Raw genomic sequence first — 20,962 nt, 5'->3', positions numbered from 1 at the left:
TTCATATCGTTTTGACATGTTGATATTAGAAATAATTTTTTAAAAAATATATTATTTTAATATATTTCTAAGAAAAAACACTTTAAAAATAATCATTATTATATTTCTAAATACAAATTGGTTTAGTTTAAAATCTGCCAACTTTTTTTGCTGTGACTTATAAGCTGAAAAAATCAAGACTTCCATTAAATAAGCATTTCACTAGGTATTAAGTATACTGAAGAGTTGAAATCGAGGGAAAAAAAACTAAAAAAAGAGCTCATTGAAGGGTTAATTAAAAAAAAACACAAAATATTATTATATGAAACAGTATTTTATAGACGTATCAACAATGATTTGATCATGCATTTTAGTATTTTTTTTTAATCACAGAAGTTAATTAATTTTAATATTTGGAGGCTTACTGCTTGTTTAGCATTGCTAGCTTTTACCGCAATTAGTGTAGCTGTTGTTGGTTTGGTGTTTTTTTGTTTTTTTTTATCTATGTTACTTTAAAATATGTATATAAAAACTCCACAGCTTCTTATTCGAGGCATATATTTTTTGTTTTCAATTAAAAAATAAATAAATAAAGTAGTTTATATGGTATTTTTTTAATTTTTTAAATAAAAAATATTTATTAAACAATATTGCATCAAAATCATCAAAAATATTTTTAAAAAACATCAATTTTATATTTTTTAAACAAAAAACAAATCAAAAAAGTTTTAAAAAAGGGGTTGAACAACGTCATCAAACAATTATAGTTATTATTATCTTATATTTCCAACAACATAAGTGACTATAAAAGAATAACTTATTAAAAACATACTCTATTTACGTGTACAGTTTACTAGGATGTTGAAAAGAAAAGAAAAGAAAAAACTCCATTGAAATACCAATGGATGCCAACATTGGTATGTGTAATTCGGGAAAAAAAATAACTGAATTGATTAAGGGATTGTTTGTTTGTGTGTTTTAAAAACGTTTTTAAAAAAATTTAAAATTATTTTATTATTTTATTAATTTTAAATTAATATATTTTTAGTGTTTTCAAATTATTTTGATGTGCTGATATCAAAAATAATTTTTTAAAAATAAAAAAAACATTATTGACATGTATTTCAGCACGAAATGTTATTTAAAAAATAACCGCAACCGCACTGTTAAACAAGCTCTAAAAAAATATCACAATAAGCTGTGGTTAAAAGCATGTAATATCACATTTTTTTTTATTTAAAGAATTAAAAAATATTAACAAGATAATATTCTTCAGTAATAAAGAAACACTGTGATTTAAAAGCAATGCAACGTGAAACATGCAAGTATTTATTGAAACAAGAATACGAGTTCAGAGTAGTGAATCGGGTCCCGGGGGTCCATGCATGTATACTTCGTAGTTCCGAAAAAAGAAAACAAATATTGAAAATGAGGGTTCCGTGACCATTGAGGGAAGCGTCAAACGCGGCGCTTTAATTATTCTCTTGGACTGTGAGGGGGTCTTGTGAGCAAGCACCACGTGGGAAGAGGCTGTAATGGGCGAGTAACTAGAAAGAAAAGGGAGGCTTGGTTGGGTTGGGACCCATCCTTTTTGGACATGTCTGTGTTTAAATGCTAAAAACATGGACCCATACAGTTTTTTTCCTTTCTATTTTAGATTTAAAAAAAAAAACAAAATAGCACAGTCACGGTAAAAAAAAAAAAAAAACTAGAAAGATAGTAAAAAAATTAACCGAGATTTTTAACTGTAAGTTTGATCCACCCGAATCACTGTTGGTGATTTGTTTTGATGTTGTTAAATATGTACTATCGATATATTTTTAAAGTTATTAGTAATATTATAATCAGGTTTTCAGTTGTTTTCAAAATATTTTATTTATTTATTTCTCTATATACTTTATTTATTTATTTAATATTTTTTTATTGAATATCATTATTATGAATAACGACAAGTTATAAAAATTGTATTTTTTTAATTTGGTATAAATTGTGTTATTTTACCAATAAAAAAAAATTATGTTCTTTACCAGTAATTAAAAAAAATGTGCTAAAAACCAAGAATAACCTTCTATTTTAAAAATTTTTGTATCATGACTTTTTTTTGTTTTTTTTATTTATTTTTTGTCTGAAATTAATTTAAAAACTTAAATATAAGAACTTGAAACTTTAAAAAACAACTATAAAAAATTTAAAAGATTAAAGAACAAGTTTTTTTTATGCCAATAACGCATAGTGCTTCAAGGACCGGTGAACCAGTCTTTGCATACTGGAACACAAGGAAAATGAATTTTAAAATCAAAATATAAAAAACTTAAAACTACAGGAACTTACAAGAACTAATTAAGGAGGGAAATCATTATTTCCCTTCTATTATTATTAACTTGAATAATATTTTTATTTTTTTTAATTTTATCCTTTAATATTATATTTATTAAGGATTGACTTTTATAATTTATTTTAAATTATTTTCTACGAGGTTATCTTGGTTTTATGATTCGAGTAAAGGGTTTGATAAGTTAAATCGGATTGATTTGTGTCTTATTTTTTTATTTTAATTTTATAATTCAATAATTAATTAATTGAGAATTGAGTTTTATAATTTGTTTTGATTTGTTTTATATTGGGTTATCTTGATCCTATAATCAAGGTTTGGTAGATTAACTTAGGATGACTTGGATTTCTTTATCAATTTTTTGTTGATTCAACGAGGAGAGTCTTATAGTGATTGTGTTTAGCCTCCATGTTACATAAAAAAATCAAATCTATGTTGAAAAAAAGATATTTTTTCCGGGTTAATTTTGTGATTTGGACTTTTTTGGTTTATTAGTTTGATGTGTTGGGTTGTGATGTTTTAAGAGTGCTTGCAGGGTGTTTTAGGGTTAAAATTGATTGAGAATGAGTTTTTCTGGTAAAAAACACGTAGAGTTGATTTTACACTATTATGGTCATTGCTTATTTTTTATATATAATTTTCTTTTTATTCTTTTAAATTGATGATTTTTATGTTTCTTTCCTCTATTTCTTTTCAATTTATATTTAAATGAATCTTTTTTATTTTGTTTTGAGAGCCCTTTTTAAATGATGATTACTTTTTTAGTTATGTACTTAAATTTGAAAAGTTTTTCTGATTCATTTGTAATTTCTTTTATTCGTTGCATAAATGAACTTTATTTTTGAAAAAATAAATATTTTAAGATGATATTTCTAATAGGTGTAGCTTTGCATGATGTTTTTTTTCCCTTTTTATTCTACTTGATCAGTTTAATTTGTGTCTCTATTTTTATTTTATTTACTTGAATAAAAAGAATATCTTAATAAATAAATTAGCAAACACAACTTGGTAAATGTCATCTTTTTCGAGATTAAATATCTTAATATATATTGTCTTTTAATTTTAGGTATCGTTAATGCCTTTTTATTTATTTATTCGCACTCATGATTCTTGGTTTATTTGATCACATGTATACATAAAAATCTCTATTTAAACTTAATTTTTTTTAAATCATAGAATTGCATGGAGAAAACCTATATACATATACACACACACTTTTTTATGTAAAAAATAAAAATACAAGTAGTCCTATTTAAAAGGCACAACATCATAGGCCTCGGGTTACTGAAAGAAAAACATTGAGTAAGAAAAATAAAATGCCAAAGCCTAAAAGAAAACAGGAAACTAACAAGATGAGAGTGAGCGCTTTTTTTTATTTTTCATTGGAAGGTTGGTTTGGAGACTATAAGTTATCGGATATTATAATAATTAGATAATTTTGAATTTCTACTTTTTTAATCTAATCCATCACGGGTTTTTGTTTTTAAGAAAAACATTGCTAGCTCGTTAGATCTCTTGTTAGCCCACAAGTAGCTTTGGTATGGTTAAGAGTTTTTGAAAGTATGGTAAATGTTTTTTTTAAGTGGTTTTTATTTGAAAATGTATTGAAAATATATATATATATATATATATATATATATATATATAAATACTTTTAATACTAGCACATCAAGACGATCTAAAAAATTATTATTATAGTAAATAAAAAATATAAAAATAAATAAATATTTTTAAAATACAAAAATAAAAAACATCATATAAAAAGACACTAATTTTAATTTTTTTATATCTAAAGAAGATTTGTGTGCTGTGTCTTTCAATGATTCATGAGTTGTTAAAGAACATAAGAAAAAGTTTTAAATTTTTTAATTTAAATAAAAATCCATCAGTCATTCATTAACTGCAGTAAGGCTACGTCAAAAACATTAAATAAAATATATAAATTAAAATAAATTGATATTTTCAGCTTTAAAACACTTTCTATTATATTATCATTTTTAGAGTTAAAATCGCTGTGAAATGTTTTTTTTTTAAAAAAAACTATTTAAAAACTCTTGTTTTTAGATAATAAAAAAAATACTCTACATTATATTACCAACACACATTAAAAAAAATATTATATTATGTTTTTCAACTTTGCAAGTAATTATGTTTGTAAGTGTTGTACATATTGCATTTTAAATATTTTTGTTTTAAAATATATTAAAATTGTTTTTTGAACAAACAACATTTTTACATGCAAAACACCCCTGGATCACTTGGCTTGGACGGTGAGAGTGACTGCAGATGATCTTGCCGTGTCCTTTTCGTGCGAGACGGACCTGTAAATTTTCAAGCCTAGGCATTCAATGCGCCAGGGCACCGTGTTTTAGCCACCATGACGGTGTCGCTGTAAAACGTTGGTCACATGTGGGGTGGAGACCGGAGACCTTCACTGTTACTCCGTCTTCGCTGACAATTTGGTCCCCCCTTTTTTTTGAACGTTGATGTTTAGCAAAACCTTCTCTAGTTATGGTATTTATTGAAACGATTTGAATAACAAAGCATGTGAGAACCGTGGCGGTGAGGTATAGGTCAAATCTCACTGTATAAAAATTCATTCATTTTTTTTTTACCGTTAAGATAAAAAGAAATAAAGAAAGTGAATTATTCTTTGAATTTGCAGCTATGAATAATGCTTTCTGCCTTTCCTCTCTTGAATTGATATATTTCTGTTCGCAACTTCGCATGCCGACTATGTAAAGACAAGGAATATTATTCTTCTTCGGCTTGGCAGCTAAGCTATTAATTGTGTGTTTGGCAATGTATTTTAAAAGTATTTTTAAAAAACTTAATTTTTTTAATTTTAAATTAATATATTTTTTATATTTTTAAATTATTTTAATGTGTTGATCTCAAAAATAATTTTTAAAAAATAAAAAAATATTATTATCATACTTATTTGAGTGAAAAACATTTTGAAAAGTAGCAGCAATCACACTCCCAAACATACAAAAAATGTTTTAGAAAAAAATATTTTTAACTTTTTTATTTTTAATTATTTTTTTCTATTTTCAAATTGTTTTGATGTGTTGATATAAAAAATAAATTTTAAAAAATAAAAAAATATTTCAATACATTTCCAAACGAAATGAACTACTATCACAATACCATATGAGCTTCAGATGCAAATGGTGTAAAGTATTTTTTAGTTAAAAATATATTAAAAAAATAAAAGAATATTAATTCAATCCTTTTCAAGTAAAATGCTTTGAATCAGGATGGATCACTAGTAAAAAAAAACAATATTTATTTTATAAGATAAGAAAAAGATAAAGACAATACATGATGTAATTTAATAATGTATTTGAAAAATATTTCTTTCAATTCAATCGGAATCGAAGACGAAGCTTTTTCTCTCTCCAGTATCTTATGAATATACTTTTCATGTTAGCTCAGTGCATTCATAGAAATTTAATGAATATTTTGGACGTTAGTTTCAAGATTCGAATTTAGAAAGTTGGTAAAGAAAAACACCTCCTTGACTACCATGTCGATCCACTGAGGTTATAAAGGTGGTGGCTGTATAAACATGTTCACACTTTAGCTACTTGATGTAGAGAAATGAGGAGTGTTTAGAAATGTGATCGAACCTTTTGAATTGTTTTTTATTTTTTTTTTGTATGAGAAAAATATTAAAATGAATTTTTAGGTAATTTCAATGTAAAAATAAAAATATTATTTTAATAATTTTTCAATTAAAAAATATCCTTTACTGCATTATCAAATACACATTTAAAGATACCAAACCACAACACTTTATTTTATTCGAACTATTGGGAATTAAATGTGATATAAAATATATAGTGATTTTATTTGAATGCCTTTAATGTCTCCATGGCTCCGTGGAAGGGGAAGAGAGAAAAAGGAAAGCAGATTTTTAAGAGGTGTTTGAAAGTTTAAAGTGTTTTTTTTTTTAATATTTTAAAATAATGTTATTTAAAAAAAAAAAATTTATATCAGTAAATTAAAATAATTTTAAACCACACAAAAATTTTATTTTGAAACAAATAATTTTTTTTAAATATTTTTAAAATTAAAAAAAAAAAACAGGCGCTTATACAATTATCATGGATTAAACAGTTAAGAAATTTTCAATAAGTTGTGGTTAACTAACATTAGTATTATTTCTGCCATTAAAAGATTTAGATTGTTTTTATTGTAATTTTAAAGTTTTTTCTATCTTTTTTTAGTTTTAAATTTTTATTGTTTTAATTTGTTGATATTAAAAATAAATTTCAGAAATAAAAAAAATATTATTTTAATATATTATTAAAAAAATATATATTAAAAATAACATCTACGCTAATTTTAAACATACTTTTCGAGTTCAAACTTAACTTTTATAATAAAAAGCAGCAAAACAAGAAAAAAGAAAGAGATACATGACCTTTTATTCCATTCAAGAGTCATCATTTTTACTACCTTCAAGATTCAAACACAGACCAAACAAGACAATTATCATAGAATCATGAATCGTTGTCCGACTTCATCTTTCTCTTCATTCATCGCCCCTTTTCAAATTATTGTCTAATCACAATTAATTCACGGATTATTATCCAAATTCATCCTTCTCATATCTCCTTCAATAATCTCATTAACCCCTTTCCAAATTATTGTCCAGTCACAGTAATCACAACCAAATAACACCGTGTGTTCAATATTATAATACAATATTTTTTAAAAAGGTATTTTTCAATTAAATATATATTAAAATATTTTTTTATTTATAATATTATCGTTTCACTACCTGACTTATGGTCTGTTTGAAATTGTTGTAGTGGTTTAAAGTGCTTTTCACTTAGAAACATATCAAAATATTTTTTTTATTTTTTAAAAAATTATTTTTGATATCAGCAAATCAAAATAATTTTAAAACACATATATATTTTTTTTTATTTTACGGTTGTTTCTCAAAGTATTTTTTGTGTCGAAATGCATTAAAATGATATATTTTTTTAAAAAATTATTTTTAATATTAATGCATCAAAACAATCTAAAACATACAGAAATTTTTTTTTGTAAAATAATCTGAAATTTTTAATTATTTCCAAAAAGTGTTTAAATAAATTTATTTTTAAATTATTTTAAAACTGTAGTTTCTATCACCTTCTTGAACACATCCTTAATATTTGATTCATCAGTTCTCCAGTAATCTCACCAACCCCCTTCCCAAATTATAATCAAAATCCTGAATCAAAACTACTACTTAAAAAACAACCAGACACTAAAGAAACTCTTTTCAATTTTTTTTATCTGACAAGAGTTGGTTTGCACATGAATTAATCGATTTTTTTTTCGAGGATCACATGAACACACACATTTCATATAAGATTTTATACATTCAGTGAAATAAATTTTAAATTCCACTTAATATCAATAATCCCCAGATTAAAATTTTTAAAAAGCTAAAGAAGAGTTCTTTAAGTACACGCTCACTCGTTGAATCTTTTTTATTTTGTTAATGACTGGGATCCACCATCCTAACTTTTCTTCACTGAAATCAAGATCACGTTCGAAGATAATTGCTATGAAATTACACTTATTTCTCATATTCCTATTAATATAATATTATTTTCTACGTCCACAATAAATATTAAATTTAAATCCAACGTACAGTGAATACAGAGAAGAGGAGCAAGTTGACCTTTCAGTTTCACGGCCTCACTTAAGAACCGAGTTAGATACTAGCACAACAATGGTAGAGGGCTCCATGAGTCAACTCATGATTCGATTTGATGAAAAAATCTAGTTTTTTTATTAAAATAATATTTTTTTTAAAAGTTGTTTGTTTTGTTTTTTGTTTTTAAATAATTTAAAGCTTGGGTTCACTGTCTCGTTACCTATGATCTGGGTTTTATCATGTCCTGGGCCGGGTCGACCCGGGTCTCTTCTTATAACTACACCACAATGATGTCATTTCATACATTGAATGACAACTATCGGAAAATAATAGAAAGCAGAACGATGCGTGTGGACATATACTTGCTTTAAAAGCATTCAACGAACAAATAATATAGCCTCTCGCGAAATTAACGGACTTTTGAAACCACCGGCCAAAGCAAAAACCAAACCAAACCAAAACGAACAACCACCCAAACTAGCAAACAACATGTTACACAACCCCCACCACCAGCAGCTACAGCGACCGCGACGCCGTTGTGAAGGCACTGCTATGGGTGTTATCGTTCTCGATCTTCGTCCTGGTAACGGCATCGGCCCTTTCTCTCTCGGTAAGTAATCAACTCCCCAACTAAACGACAGCGTTTTTTGAGAAATTATGAATTGATTTCTTTTTGGTGGCTAGGGATGCCAATATGTGAAGCGTTTGCTCAGATTGAACAACAACCTAACATATACGACGTCGTCCATGTGAAGCATTTCGACGAGGTCTTGATTGATTTTTAGAATATATATATATATATATATATATATATATATATATATATATATATATATATATATATTTTTTTTTCCCCTTCTAGTTTGCGTTTACGATTTTTATTTTTTTATGTGTAGGAACCATTGAAACTCGATATTGTTATTAGCTTTCCTGATCACGGGTTTCACATTCGATTCGATCCGTGGTCACAAGTAATACTTTTTTCTCTCCTTCAATTTTGACTTTCCCCCCTTTAATTGCATTGTTTTTTAATGCATTTTGTGTTTTAACTTTGATTTTGCTAGAGGTTACGACTGATTGAGATTTTTGATGTGAAACGACTTCAAATGCGCTACGCGACCTCTCTTATTGGGTATTCTCATGGCTTATTGATGATTTCTGTTTATATTTACGTCAGATTATGTTTTTATTGTTGCTCTTATATCTAGGGGACCATCAAATTTAGCTACTTTTGTTGCTGTCTATGCACTCTTTGGACCGACATTTCCTGGGATTTGTGACAAAGATAGAGGCGTGTACACTCTGTTTTACCCCGTATGTACATGAAAATGCAATTACTGTAATATTTTTTCCCCTGCAATGTATGTTTGTCTTGCGTGATCAGATTTGTTCTGCATTTGTATTGCTCAGGGTTTGTCATTTGCTTTTCCGATTCCCAGCCAGTATACAGATTGCTGTCATGATAGAGAAGGTAATGTATTGCATTTCAGACTGGCGAATATAACTGTTATATCAAGCTTTTTAGCATCCTAACTAGTTTCTTTTATTTTCATTTTTTTGACAGCGGAACTGCCACTAGAGTTTCCAGATGGCACAACGCCAGTTACATGCCGAGTCTCTATATATGATGGTTCCGCAGACAAAAAAGTGGGTGTTGGATCTTTAATGCACAAGGCTTCTGCTCCCCCATTACTTCCTGGTAACCTGTATATGGAAGAGGTGCATGTCAAGGTTTGACTTCTTTCTTTGACCTCTTCATTTCTTTTATTAAGCTGTTCAATCAGTTAGTTGGTTAATGACTTCTGGGTATTGAACGTGCTCGACTCATGACATATTAGAATCAACCTTAGAGGACTATGACATGCAGATCTGAGAATTAGCATCATTTTTTTAATCTTTGAGACTTGAGAGGTTAAATTTTTTTGGTGATGCTAGTCTCTTGTATCTTTTCTAATGCAATGTCTATCTCTGCAGCTTGGGGGAGAATTATATTTCTCTATTGGAGGACAGCATATTCCTTTTGGTGCATCACCACAGGTAAATTTTGGGTTTTATGCTGTTTAGCTTGAGTTTGATACTCTGCACAAAATCATTTTGTTGCTGCCTTGTGCTAGTAATATGCCCTAGGGGCTTTGAAGGAAAAAATTAGGACAGATACCATGTATGGCTTTCACAATATTTTCTCACAGTGTGCCCTCTTATGTGGGATTATAATGCTGTAAATCACTTATCTTGTGTGTCTCTCACAGTTTCCTTATATTTGCAGGATGTATGGACAGAATTAGGCCATCCATGTGGGATTCACCAAAAGCAGGTGGTGTAGAGTTACTATCATGGAATTGCAATTTTAAGGTTTTTTTATAAGCAAAGCTAGTTTAATGGAGAGAAATAGGACTCTTATAACTTAATAGACCAAATAGGAATTTGATTGAGTGACTGCTTCTGAATTGGACTCAATGATTACAACTACATTGGGATGGAGATGGGAAAAATTCCACACATGTAAGGCTGGATCATGGCAGTGTACACACACGGGATACCTTTCTCAATTGAAAGAACACCGTAACTGCTGGACCTTTATCCTTTTTTTTCAAATCATTGTTATTTAGCTGTGTTATTCATTATTTAGCTGTGTCATTCGCTTAAACACACTACTCTTGGTGCACATGCTAATTTTGGTAGTTGTATAGGTTGACCAAATGGTCATTCACTCTGCTTCTGACCCTCGCCCAAGGACAACCCTTCGTGGAGATTACTTCTACAATTACTTTACTCGTGGTCTGGATATCTTATTTGATGGACAGGTATTTATCTCTTTCTCTGTTCAAAAGGATATCTATCCACGACTCTGTTTAAACATCTTTGTGTTCGGAAGTGTGGAGATAATCTTCTTTTTTTGCAGACCCATAGAATCAAGAAGTTTGTTTTGCACACAAACTATCCTGGTCATGCAGATTTTAATTCGTACATAAAGTGCAATTTTGTCATCCAAGGTTCTGACTGTAAGTTCTTTTCTGATTTTGAAAGGTTTTGTTGATGTTGTTAATGTAGAAACTAACAAACTCTTTCTCCTTGTTGCTTGTGTGTGGGCCTTTGATGAAGCAGATAACTCCAAACAGAGTATTACCCCAAGCACAAAATGGGACCAGGTGAAGGTAAGTTTTTAAAACCATTTTACTTTTTTCCCCTATAATTTACATTAGAAAATCTAATGGCACTCTAACTGTGTTCATAAATGAAACCAGCTTCATATAGATATGGTGGTACCTGTTTGTATTTGCATTTAGTTAGATTCATTACTTGTACATGCTCTTAGTCTAAATTTCAGTCTTAGCATCAGACATGATTCTTTTTTATTTGACCTTCATGAGTAAATCATGGTTGTCACTAAAGAGCAAGTCAATACTCTAGGAGATCCTTGGGGACTGTGGTCGCGCGGCTATTCAAACACAGGGTTCTGCAAATAATCCTTTTGGATCCACTTTTGTATATGGTTATCGGAACATTGCCTTTGAGGTGAGCTTTTGGATAAATTCATGATCAATTTTGTGCACTTGCCAAAGGTTTTTTTCCCCTTTTGAAATCGGATTTTGGTATTGATGCAATTCTGACTATGCTGATGTTACCAGGTAATGAAGAATGATTATATTGCAACTGTAACTCTCTTCCAGTCATGATGTTTATCTTCTCTGGTATGGTTTACCTACAAATCCTTTTCTTTGGCAATATAATGTGTGCTTTTATGCTGGAAATTTGTCTGTTATCATTTCGCTGTAAGATGAGCTTTTGCGTGAGAGCCAACTGGGCTGACTCACGCAAAATCCTGTCCTCAATCATTATTAGGACATTGTTTTTGGCAAGTTTTTTTCCTTGAATTAGTCTTAATTACTCCATTGTCACTGTTTATTTATGAGTTCTTGCTGCATAGCAATGCTCAATGTAATTCTTGAAATCTCAACTTCAATATTTTGTACAAAGGCTCTTTATTGCTTTTGATAACATCTTCTTTGTTTTCCTTATTTCTGTTCTTTTTTTGTTTGACCTAGGCTGGATGCTGTGACGTTGCCTGGTGCAACTGGATACTGTACAGTCTACTGAACAGAAAGCTGCATATACTGTTTTTAGTGGAAGCATCATCTCGGGGGAAGTTAAATTTGAAAATTGTACATATGATCTGTACAATATAGTAGATTAATATTGCTACTTGGGGGGTGGGGGGTACCTTCTGTTTTCTTAAAAAGAACTGCAAGCTCTGCATTCAATAGTTCAGGTTGCATGTATTCAAGCTGGACTACTTGTTTCCACATCTTTACTTTAATCTTTTCCCCCCCAGCCTCTGATGTTTGCAATTGTTTTCCAACTGAACTTTCGAAGAATTGAAACCATAAAGTTCACTTTTCAGGAGCAACAAATGAAAGCCCTTTCAAATTTCCAGTAATAACAGCTTATAGAGATCTTTTACAAATTTTTTGTAGTTTTATTTTATTGTTGGCCTGATGAGTACACTAGAAGATAGTTATGAATTAAGAAGCCATTCATGGCCGTCGATGAAGCCAATTGAGATGAATGGCTTGGCCTGTTGATCAGTCAGCTCCCTGGACCACGCGACTCTTCCTCCAAAATCAGCTCCTGGTCCTGAGCACTTGTACTGGCCAAAAAACACAGTCCTGCGAGACATTTGCAGAGCAAATAAGTTATCCAAGCGTAGAGCATATTATGGTCTAGTAACATGGCAAAAATCAACTCAAATAGGATAAATCACTGCCTTTAATTAATTGGTTAGTTGATGATTAAAGATTGATTAACTATGAGTGTTGGTTATGCCCAATCATAGTTGATTTTAGTGTTGGGGAGAAGCACGTACATCTGTCTGCTCTTGTCCCCCCAATCATACCATCCTCTAGGGGTGATGATCTTGTCCATGAAAGTGTAAGCAAAGACCACCCTGGAGAAATTGCCCCATGCTCTGCCCAAGAAGAGGGCACCTGACCCGGTGACCTTGCAGCTGACAAAGGAGAAGCCTGTTTCCTCAAGGAAGCTCTGCCTCTTCTGCGCAGTCAAGGCTCCAAAGCTATTTGTTACAGCGTGCAAATGGCAATCCTCATAGAGAGAGAGCCCGTTTCCGAATATGAAATCCACGGAACCTTCAATGTAGCATTTCTTGAAGTAGTGCCTCCCAATGTGATCATACAGGGTGTCTTGTGCTCCGATGAACTTGCAACTTATAAAGGCTGCCGTGTCTGCCGATATTCGCAGCGCCACTGCTTGCTTTCCTAGAGCTCCTGATGGTGGCAAAGGTGCCTTGTTCTGTCATGAAGCAGTAAAACTTTTACTCGCAAGAGTCTAGCTTAGTCAAGCTTTGATCCAGGTTAAATAATCCAGTAATTGGATCAATGTGTAAGATTCACTGCAGTAGCTCTTACTAGAAATTGGGTTAATGGGAAGACAAACAGTTGTTAACACAAGAACCACATGCCAAACAGAAGATAATTGCAATCAATTCAAGCTGTTTAACAGACCTTGAAGGTGATGTCTTTTGCAATGAAGTAGGGGGAATTGACAGCAAATGTTGCAGAATCGAAGGTACCCAATGGCCGTCCATTCTCCATTCGGTCGGCTGTGTCATCCCACTCAATGATGGTCCTGTCGGCACCGGCACCTTGCAGGGTAATGTAAGCCATGGTAGCTGGAATCTCAATCTTCTCCCTGTATTGTAATTAAACATAAAGAGATAAAGCATTTTAGCTAACAATTCGTGGTCTTCTAAAACTCTGGCAGCAATGAAGAGAAGATCGAATTCTTGGTCCTGTATGTTACCTGTAAGTCCCGGCACCAATTGTGATGACGACTCTGCAGTTGTTAATAACTGGTAATGAATTGATGGCCTTTTGCACTGTGGGAAATGCTCCAGACCTTGGTCTCTTGCTTACCTCTATGGTTAAACAAGGCTTGAACTTGTTCTTTGCTTTCTGAAAGAGAGAATGCTTGAAAGAACCCATGTGTTTTAACCATTTTAAGTAGTCCTCTTCATGCACCAAGAACCCATTGAGCGTTTCTGGCATCGACAAAGAATTTGCATTTACAAACAATACCATCAACAACAGCAGCTTCAACACCATTGTGGAGTTGATGTTTCGCACAAGTTCTGGCAAGAAAGAATGAGGAGTAAACAAGCGAAGCTTTTCCGTCCCTCTAGCTGAAAGGCTGAAACCACAGCAGAGATGAAGAAAGATAAGGGGTTGAAAACCTAGAGGAGAGGGAATGGCAGAGGAATCTGCCAGAACGTGACTATATCTACACTGTCTCTTCTAAGCACACCCGTTAGACCTAGCAGTGGCCTTTAGTCCTGTGTTATTTCTTCTTGTCTGTTTCGACTTGTCAGGAAAGTCATGAGAGGTTGAAAATTGAATAATGTTAACCTTACATGGCCTAAAAGGTGATAGAGTGTTGCTGCTCCACAGCTTTTCCTCATCACATGACTTTGTGTTTGTACTTGGTTTCCATTTAACTCAGGTTTTTGCAAAGCCAGAGAGATTGCAAGATTGAAAATAACACAAAAAGCTGGCAAGCTGTGCCAGTTAATTCCTCGGCTCCCCCCCCCCTCCTCCTATTATTTTTGGTCTTGATTTCTTTAAGCAATAAAAATGGAGTCTCCAAGTCTGCCCTGTACTGGTAATATTTTATCATAAACGGAGACGATTGTCACTATTAACATATGCTCACGACAAGCCTAAAAGCCGCCAGGTAAATATGTTTTGTTTTTGGTAATCAAAGTGGCCTAAAGTAAACCACTGGAGCTTGGATTGGATTGGATTCAACACACTTTGTGAGCAGCTTCAGGCACGTTTTTCGAGGTCTCCTTTTTGGCTGATGGGTGTGAAAACCATAAATTTAGAATCAAAGAGTTATAAAACTAAAGTAAATAATATAATCGAATCAAATGCTTAATTTAACGAGTTAGGTGTTAGAGAATGGTGGCAATCAGTAAATCTAAGAATGAATAGAGAATGGTGCAATTGGGCAGACAGGATGCTAGCGTGGTCTTTATTTTAAAGGTCACCTTCTATTTGTAGGGGTGGACTGGCTTGCAAATGTGGTACGAGAGAAAGAAGACAGGAAAGGGGATGTCTTGGGCAGAGGGCGTGGTGGAAGATGACAAAAGTATGTTCCTCATAAATTATGGTCCTAATGGGTATCCTACATAAGCACATTGAAAAGCATGGCACCGTATTAATTCAACTCTAGGGAAAGCAATCATTTGAGGACCCATGTGAGGTATGGTTTGTTATTTATTAAATGTTGATTTTAAAGTGTTTTTTCTTTTAGTAATATTTCCAAAAAGTATTTATTATTTTATGTTTTAAAATTTTATTTTAAATATTAGTATATCAAAATAATCAAAAAAATACAAAAAACTTTTTTCCTTTAAAAAACATAACTTGATCGCAAAAACAAATATTATCTTTTTGAATCTTGTGTTTATTTTTTTTAAGCCAAGCGTTAAGGTTATAAAATCCTTATTGTCTTTTTTTAAAATGAAAAAATAAAAATTATGTGTGAATAATTAATTTAAATAAATAAAGAAACAAAATACCTAATATCACAAAAAATACTTCATTAGATTAATACGTGGATTATCGGGTGAATCTTAATAAATTACTTTTTTTTATTTAATACCAACTTTATCAAGTCATTCAAGCCATTAAAAATCTTTCCTCATCAATTAGATTAGAATTTAGGGGTTAATATTTTTTTAATTTAAACTTAACTTCATTCAAGCTCTAGAAAAGCCATATATAATAACTACGTGTCTAATGATCTAGATATAAAGTAAAATAAAAGATTTTTTTATTTTTTATGATGTGGTATTTTAAAAATAACCTGGAAACTGGGTTTTTTTTTAAAAATATATCTATAAAACTTTAGAAATGGGCTTGACGGCAGGCTCGATCGATGAAGTATTGAGCTTGGGCTTGTCCGAATAGATTAGGCTTCGGCTTAAGATATTTCCGGCAAATGCCCAATCTTTTTTTTTAAGAAAAATCAGACGCCAAACGGCCCCATTAGATTGTAAAATCAGAAAATAAACCCCAATGAGAGATTCATAAATCTTCTCTCTTGCTACACCTTTCTGGTACATATAGATTTTCTCCAGTAAAAATGTCCACTGATTTCGTTGTTTTGTAGAAATCTGAACTGGTTATGTTACGAAGTCATAAAGTAGTGTGAAGATTGCGTTCTTTATGGTTTCTTTTCTTGCAGAGCCACCTGATATAAGAAACTTGTTTCCTGGTTAACAGTACGAGTCTTTTGTTTTGTATACCTGTGAAGATTCTGGAGGCTCTTTCCTTGAAGAAAGTGAATCAGAGTGTTGGAGAGATGGGCGTGCTGGCATCCAAGAGGGTAGTAAAGAAAAGGAAGGAAATTTTGTAGTTTTCACTGTGATATTCTTTCGGAATAAAATCAATGAAGCGAAGAAACCTAAACCGGTTAATTAAACTGTAATAATGTTGTTTGGTGTCTCTCAGGTTAGCTATGACATGTTTGGCAGGTTTTATGGCTAACATCTTTCTTTGCAGCATGAGGTTGTTTTGGTAGGTCTTAAGGGAGAAGAAGTCTGTTTTTTCCAGAGATTCTCTAATTCATTTTTCACATCACAGCTATGACATGTAATAATGTTGTTTTTTCCAGAGATTCTCTAATTCTCCATGTAAACAGATGCAAAATCCAGCACAAGAAGCTGGTCTTGTGTCAGTCAAGAGTAATGTGAAATCAAGCAATTAAACTCCGATAAAGTTGAACTGCAGGAAGGATTTCACAAACTTGGAAGCTAAGGCTCAAACAGAAGTTGATCTAATTGTATCACCTGGAGGCAATGCGAAGTTCGTTCAAGGTGCCGGAGCTCCTTCAATGAGTCAATCAACAAATGGAAGGAGCAATAGCAAAGAAAATGAAGGAAAAGAAGTTCAGGGAAATTGTTTGTTACAACGAGAAAGAACAGAATTACAAAACTGAACGATGAGAATTCTTTGGATGGGCATAGGCAACAACAGATTTTATTCGAATGTTCAGAGAGTAGAGGGATGACATATGGTGAGAAGCATGAAAAAGTCGTCATTGTAAAAAAGAAAGTTGCTGTCTGAACCCTGAAGTTTCTAATTTCGAACACCCTCATGTCTGGAAACTGGAACTGTCCTCAGAAGAGCAATGCTTTAGAAAACTCCGGAAGGGACCTGTAATTGGACTGCATACCAGGGCATCTCAGCTAGGAACGTCACCTTAATCATGGAAAAACCTTTATAAAATAATATATTTAAAGATTACCAACAAATCCGTTGTAGTCTAGTTGGTTAGGATACTCGGCTCTCACCCGAGCGACCCGGGTTCAAGTCCCGGCAACGGAATTTTTAACTTTTCCAATATCTTACGTAAGCAATACGAAAACGACATCGTTGAATTAAAACCTCTCCAAGTGAGAAGATGCTTAAAAGGCTAATCACAGTATCACACGCTAATTATTAACTTCTTTTTAACTCACTCCAATTGAGCAGGGTTTTAGGACCTATCTTCTTCTCGCTTCTCTCCCCTTGCTTCTCTCCGTATCCGTTGCAGCGGCAGCTCTGACGATATAAGATTAAAATTTTCACTCCTCTCTAATCCCGAATTCAGGTAACTTAACCTTAACCTTATCCTCAATCTTTCAAAGTCAAGGATTTTGCTTTTCCAGGCAAAGACTGTGAGCATAACTGCAATTAAAGCCTTTTCTCCTTTCTTTGTTTTGCTTTTTGTTAGTCTTAGTTAATGTAATGCTATTTATTTGTCTGCTTTATACCCAAAAATGTAGAAATGGAAATGGGTTTTTATCTTTTTTTACCAAGAATTAAATTATGTGTAGTCATAAGATAGTTTGATTTTTATAGGGGATAATTGTGGGTCTTTGCGAGGTTTTTGCTATAAAAAAATCATGAGAAGTGCTTTATCTTGATTCAAATTGGTGACCCAGAAACAAAAAATGAGATAAAAAAAGATGACTTTGGTGAGTGGTGACTGGTGGTGTCATATTTGATACGGTGGTTCTTTTATTGTGAGCTTGGCGTGGCAGTGTAAAGATGTTTGTGTCTGGACTCACCGGTAATCCATGCTGTCAACGGATACCATTACATGGCCCGAGGACTCCGTCTAGACGAGATTCAGCGTTTCTGAATGCTGAGAAACGTATAGACAATGTTAAATTGCTTGGTCCCAAAAGGTATCTATGGGTTATTATCAAGCATTATACTTCATTCAGAAGATTTTGTACACTCTGATACTTTTTTTTTTCCTGCTTGTTGCAATTGCGCAGAAGTTATTTGGCTGGTTCTGTACAGAGATGTAATGTAAAGGAAACTTGCTTGGTTAAATGTGCAATGGATGCTTCCTATGGTGGTGATATGACCAATGATCGATCAGGTAATATTTTCTTTCTTGATCATTTGAACTTTTATAATCTGTACGTTGGCTTTGGGACTTACATTTAACTGCTGGTTGTTAGATCAAAGGGTTTTCATGGTCAGTGCTTGTTAACTGGAGAACCTTCTTGTCTGAAGATGGGTCATGTTAACATTTATGATGGTCATCCTAACTCATGTCTCAAAGAGAAAATGGATTTGGTGAAGTGCTCGATGTTTGTCTTTCCGACAGAATAGAGTGATATCTTAGCTGATTTTGTGTTCAGCAATTTTGTTAGAATGAGTTAGAAAATCACAATTTGCTTAACACACTAACTGGTGGAGGCATTTGCTTAGCCCATACTTAAGAAATCATGTTATCCCTGGAAACAGGCATGAAGAATACTTACAGGGAAAAATTTTAGAACATTCCAGATGTCTGGAGACGATATGAGTTTGCACCTGTTATGAACAGTTTGGTTTTAGCTAAGTGGAGCCAATGTCTTGCATTGCATGGCTTATTTGATTCGTGAATAACCATGCTTGGAGTGTTCTTTCACATTGTTAACTTATCTTATACCAAATGCTAGAAAGTGTATGAAAACAAAATGACTGTTTGAGATTTTATGCTTGCGTGCACCTTCAGAAAGTAAGAAATGGATGTACTATTCATTCATAGATACTAGTTAGTTCGTGCTCATGCTTGTGTTGTGGGTTAATAAAGGCTTGTTGAAGTTTCTACTCCTTTTCTGTTTTAGTTACTAGTGTTTGATTTCTGTGCTCTAAGTTAATTGATGTGGTTCATTAGAAATTGTAAGAATTTAGCACCATTCACTCCCTAAGTCTTTGTTTACAACCATCTCTGCAAGTTCAGTTGTTTTCCCAAGAATCCATGTAAGGGATCCATACAAACGACTTGGAATAAGCAGGGAGGCTTCTGAAGATGAAATTCAAGCTGCAAGGAAATTCCTTATTAATCAATATGGTGGGCACAAACCAAGTGTGGATGCGATTGAATCAGCTCATGACAAAATAATCATGCAGAAGTTTTACGATAGGAAGAACCCAAAAATAGACTTCAAGAAAAAAGCCAGGGAAATGAAGCAGTCTCGTTTTATGCAGTTTTTCATAAGCAGGTTCCAGACTCCATCAACAAATGTTATTATTAAATCAGCAATTGCATTTTTAGTACTGGGTGCTCTGACTTTTCTCTTTCCAACTGAAGAAGGTCCAACCCTTCAGGTAGCCATTTCCTTGATCGCTACTGTATATTTTTTACATGATCGGCTGAAAAGCAAATTGTGGGCTTTTCTTTACGGGTACGTGGACAATGTCTTTCATTTCTTTTCTTCTCCTCGTTAAATCTGCGCTCACTCATCTGTTGGATACTTGTCTTTTTTTTTTTCAAGGTAGTTTTTTTTTACCATTCTCATTCTTGGGAAATTTTCAAAACAAACCCATCTTTTTCATTGACGCCAAAGCTGGTGTACTAATTAAAACAAAATTTCATTTCTAATTATTTTTCAATCATGAGTTTGTCCAGAATTCTGCTCAATAGTTTCAGAACACCAAAGTACCCTTATTCTCTTTTCTTAATTCATTGTTGATCTTCTCTACTGTTCAAACCTGAATTCCTCAAAAAGTAACTATGTCATGGATCATTCACTGCTGTGGTGCAGGGTTGGATCTTTTATTTTTGCATGGCTGTTGGGAACCTTCTTGATGGTATCTGTGATTCCACCGTTGCCATTGGTTAAAGGACCAAGGAGTTTTGAAGTGATTACATCATTGATAACTTATGTGTTACTTTGGGTTTCATCTACTTACTTGAAGTAGTGCCAGATTCTACAGTAAAAGCTCCCAATACAAGGCTGCAATTTTGTTGGAATGGGTGTTATTGATAAGTGGGTCATCAATTGTGCATTTTTGCTTTAAGCCAGATCGTCTTTCTAACCATAGCAATGATGCTTATAGTGAGTGTTAGTTTTTTTCAATGAGCCTCCCAAAATAGGAAGAGAAGGTGTGTATGACTGTTCTGTTGTTTTGCCATCAATGTAAATGGAGGTGTATCCATCATATGGACAAGTATTACATTTCGTGTTCTTTCTCTGCATTTGTTATAGAATCGTTGTGGAATATGAGGAATCTTTCTCCCCTAAGCATGCCTGTGGAAAATTCGTGTTGGGGGCTTAGATTTTTTTATCGATGTAAGAGTTTTTGTCGACTTGTTCACTTAAGCTGTAAGGTGCTCCTGCAATTGGTGGTTGAGGGTGGTCTAATTTCGTTTTTTGTAGCCCTGATCACGAGGATCTTTATGGACCATTGTTGGTCTCTTGACAGGCTCCTGCCATGTCGTGTTATGTGATTTGCTCTTTGCTCTGTGGACTCGAAGGATTGGCGATACGTCTGCTTTTCTGGGAAGAATCTAAACCAGTCACTTGTTTTCTCATAGACTGATTAGATGGTAGAGATTTGACTCATAGCAGCAGTTTTCACGGCTTCAGTGGTCCATCTTGCGAATATCTGCAACTTGGCATTTGCACGCATGGTTACAACCGATCT

At 32.6% G+C, this 20,962-nt stretch overlaps 3 protein-coding genes and 1 non-coding gene across 9 annotated transcripts; 3 read left to right on the top strand and 1 right to left on the bottom strand.

The window, feature by feature from the left end:
* The first annotated feature begins 8,272 nt into the window (after window positions 1-8,272).
* LOC118063113 (PHAF1 protein At3g51130) lies at window positions 8,273-12,305 on the top strand. Of its 2 annotated transcripts, none has more exons than XM_035077038.2 (15): window positions 8,273-8,583; window positions 8,658-8,740; window positions 8,870-8,944; window positions 9,038-9,105; window positions 9,182-9,287; window positions 9,384-9,444; window positions 9,538-9,704; window positions 9,948-10,010; window positions 10,240-10,287; window positions 10,664-10,777; window positions 10,876-10,966; window positions 11,079-11,128; window positions 11,385-11,489; window positions 11,603-11,665; window positions 12,020-12,305. In XM_035077038.2, exons 1-14 carry the CDS (start codon window positions 8,463-8,465, stop codon window positions 11,648-11,650), a joined length of 1,200 nt encoding a protein of 399 aa, XP_034932929.1. In that variant the 5' UTR covers window positions 8,273-8,462; the 3' UTR covers window positions 11,651-11,665; window positions 12,020-12,305. The 2 variants fall into 2 exon arrangements, with proteins under 2 accessions (XP_034932929.1, XP_034932927.1); XM_035077036.2 differs by having other exon boundaries at window positions 8,274-8,583; window positions 10,876-10,975.
* A 63-nt stretch (window positions 12,306-12,368) lies between these two features.
* Window positions 12,369-14,653, bottom strand: LOC118063114 (probable pectinesterase 53). Its single transcript, XM_035077039.2, has 4 exons — window positions 13,791-14,653; window positions 13,493-13,679; window positions 12,838-13,280; window positions 12,369-12,640 (listed from the first exon to the last, which is right to left on the bottom strand). Exons 1-4 carry the CDS (start codon window positions 14,090-14,092, stop codon window positions 12,490-12,492), a joined length of 1,083 nt encoding a protein of 360 aa, XP_034932930.1. The 5' UTR covers window positions 14,093-14,653; the 3' UTR covers window positions 12,369-12,489.
* Window positions 14,654-17,304: 2,651 nt separating this feature from the next.
* On the top strand, window positions 17,305-17,377 carry TRNAE-CUC (transfer RNA glutamic acid (anticodon CUC)). The gene has a single exon. It is a non-coding gene; the product is annotated as a tRNA-Glu (tRNA).
* Window positions 17,378-17,481: 104 nt separating this feature from the next.
* Window positions 17,482-20,622, top strand: LOC118063118 (protein CHAPERONE-LIKE PROTEIN OF POR1, chloroplastic). 5 transcript variants are annotated; one of them, XM_035077046.2, is made up of 5 exons: window positions 17,482-17,642; window positions 18,076-18,222; window positions 18,316-18,422; window positions 19,275-19,719; window positions 20,080-20,622. In XM_035077046.2, exons 2-5 carry the CDS (start codon window positions 18,083-18,085, stop codon window positions 20,234-20,236), a joined length of 849 nt encoding a protein of 282 aa, XP_034932937.1. In that variant the 5' UTR covers window positions 17,482-17,642; window positions 18,076-18,082; the 3' UTR covers window positions 20,237-20,622. The 5 variants fall into 5 exon arrangements, with proteins under 5 accessions (XP_034932937.1, XP_034932941.1, XP_034932940.1 ...); XM_035077050.2 differs by lacking the exon at window positions 20,080-20,622 and having other exon boundaries at window positions 19,275-19,536; window positions 19,626-19,719; XM_035077049.2 differs by having other exon boundaries at window positions 17,490-17,642; window positions 18,063-18,222.
* Window positions 20,623-20,962: the final 340 nt, after the last annotated feature.

Source organism: Populus alba, chromosome 7 (assembly GCF_005239225.2).
Source record: "Populus alba chromosome 7, ASM523922v2, whole genome shotgun sequence".
Taxonomy (NCBI): Eukaryota; Viridiplantae; Streptophyta; class Magnoliopsida; order Malpighiales; family Salicaceae; genus Populus; species Populus alba.
This window is presented reverse-complemented; position numbering and strand designations above follow the sequence as displayed.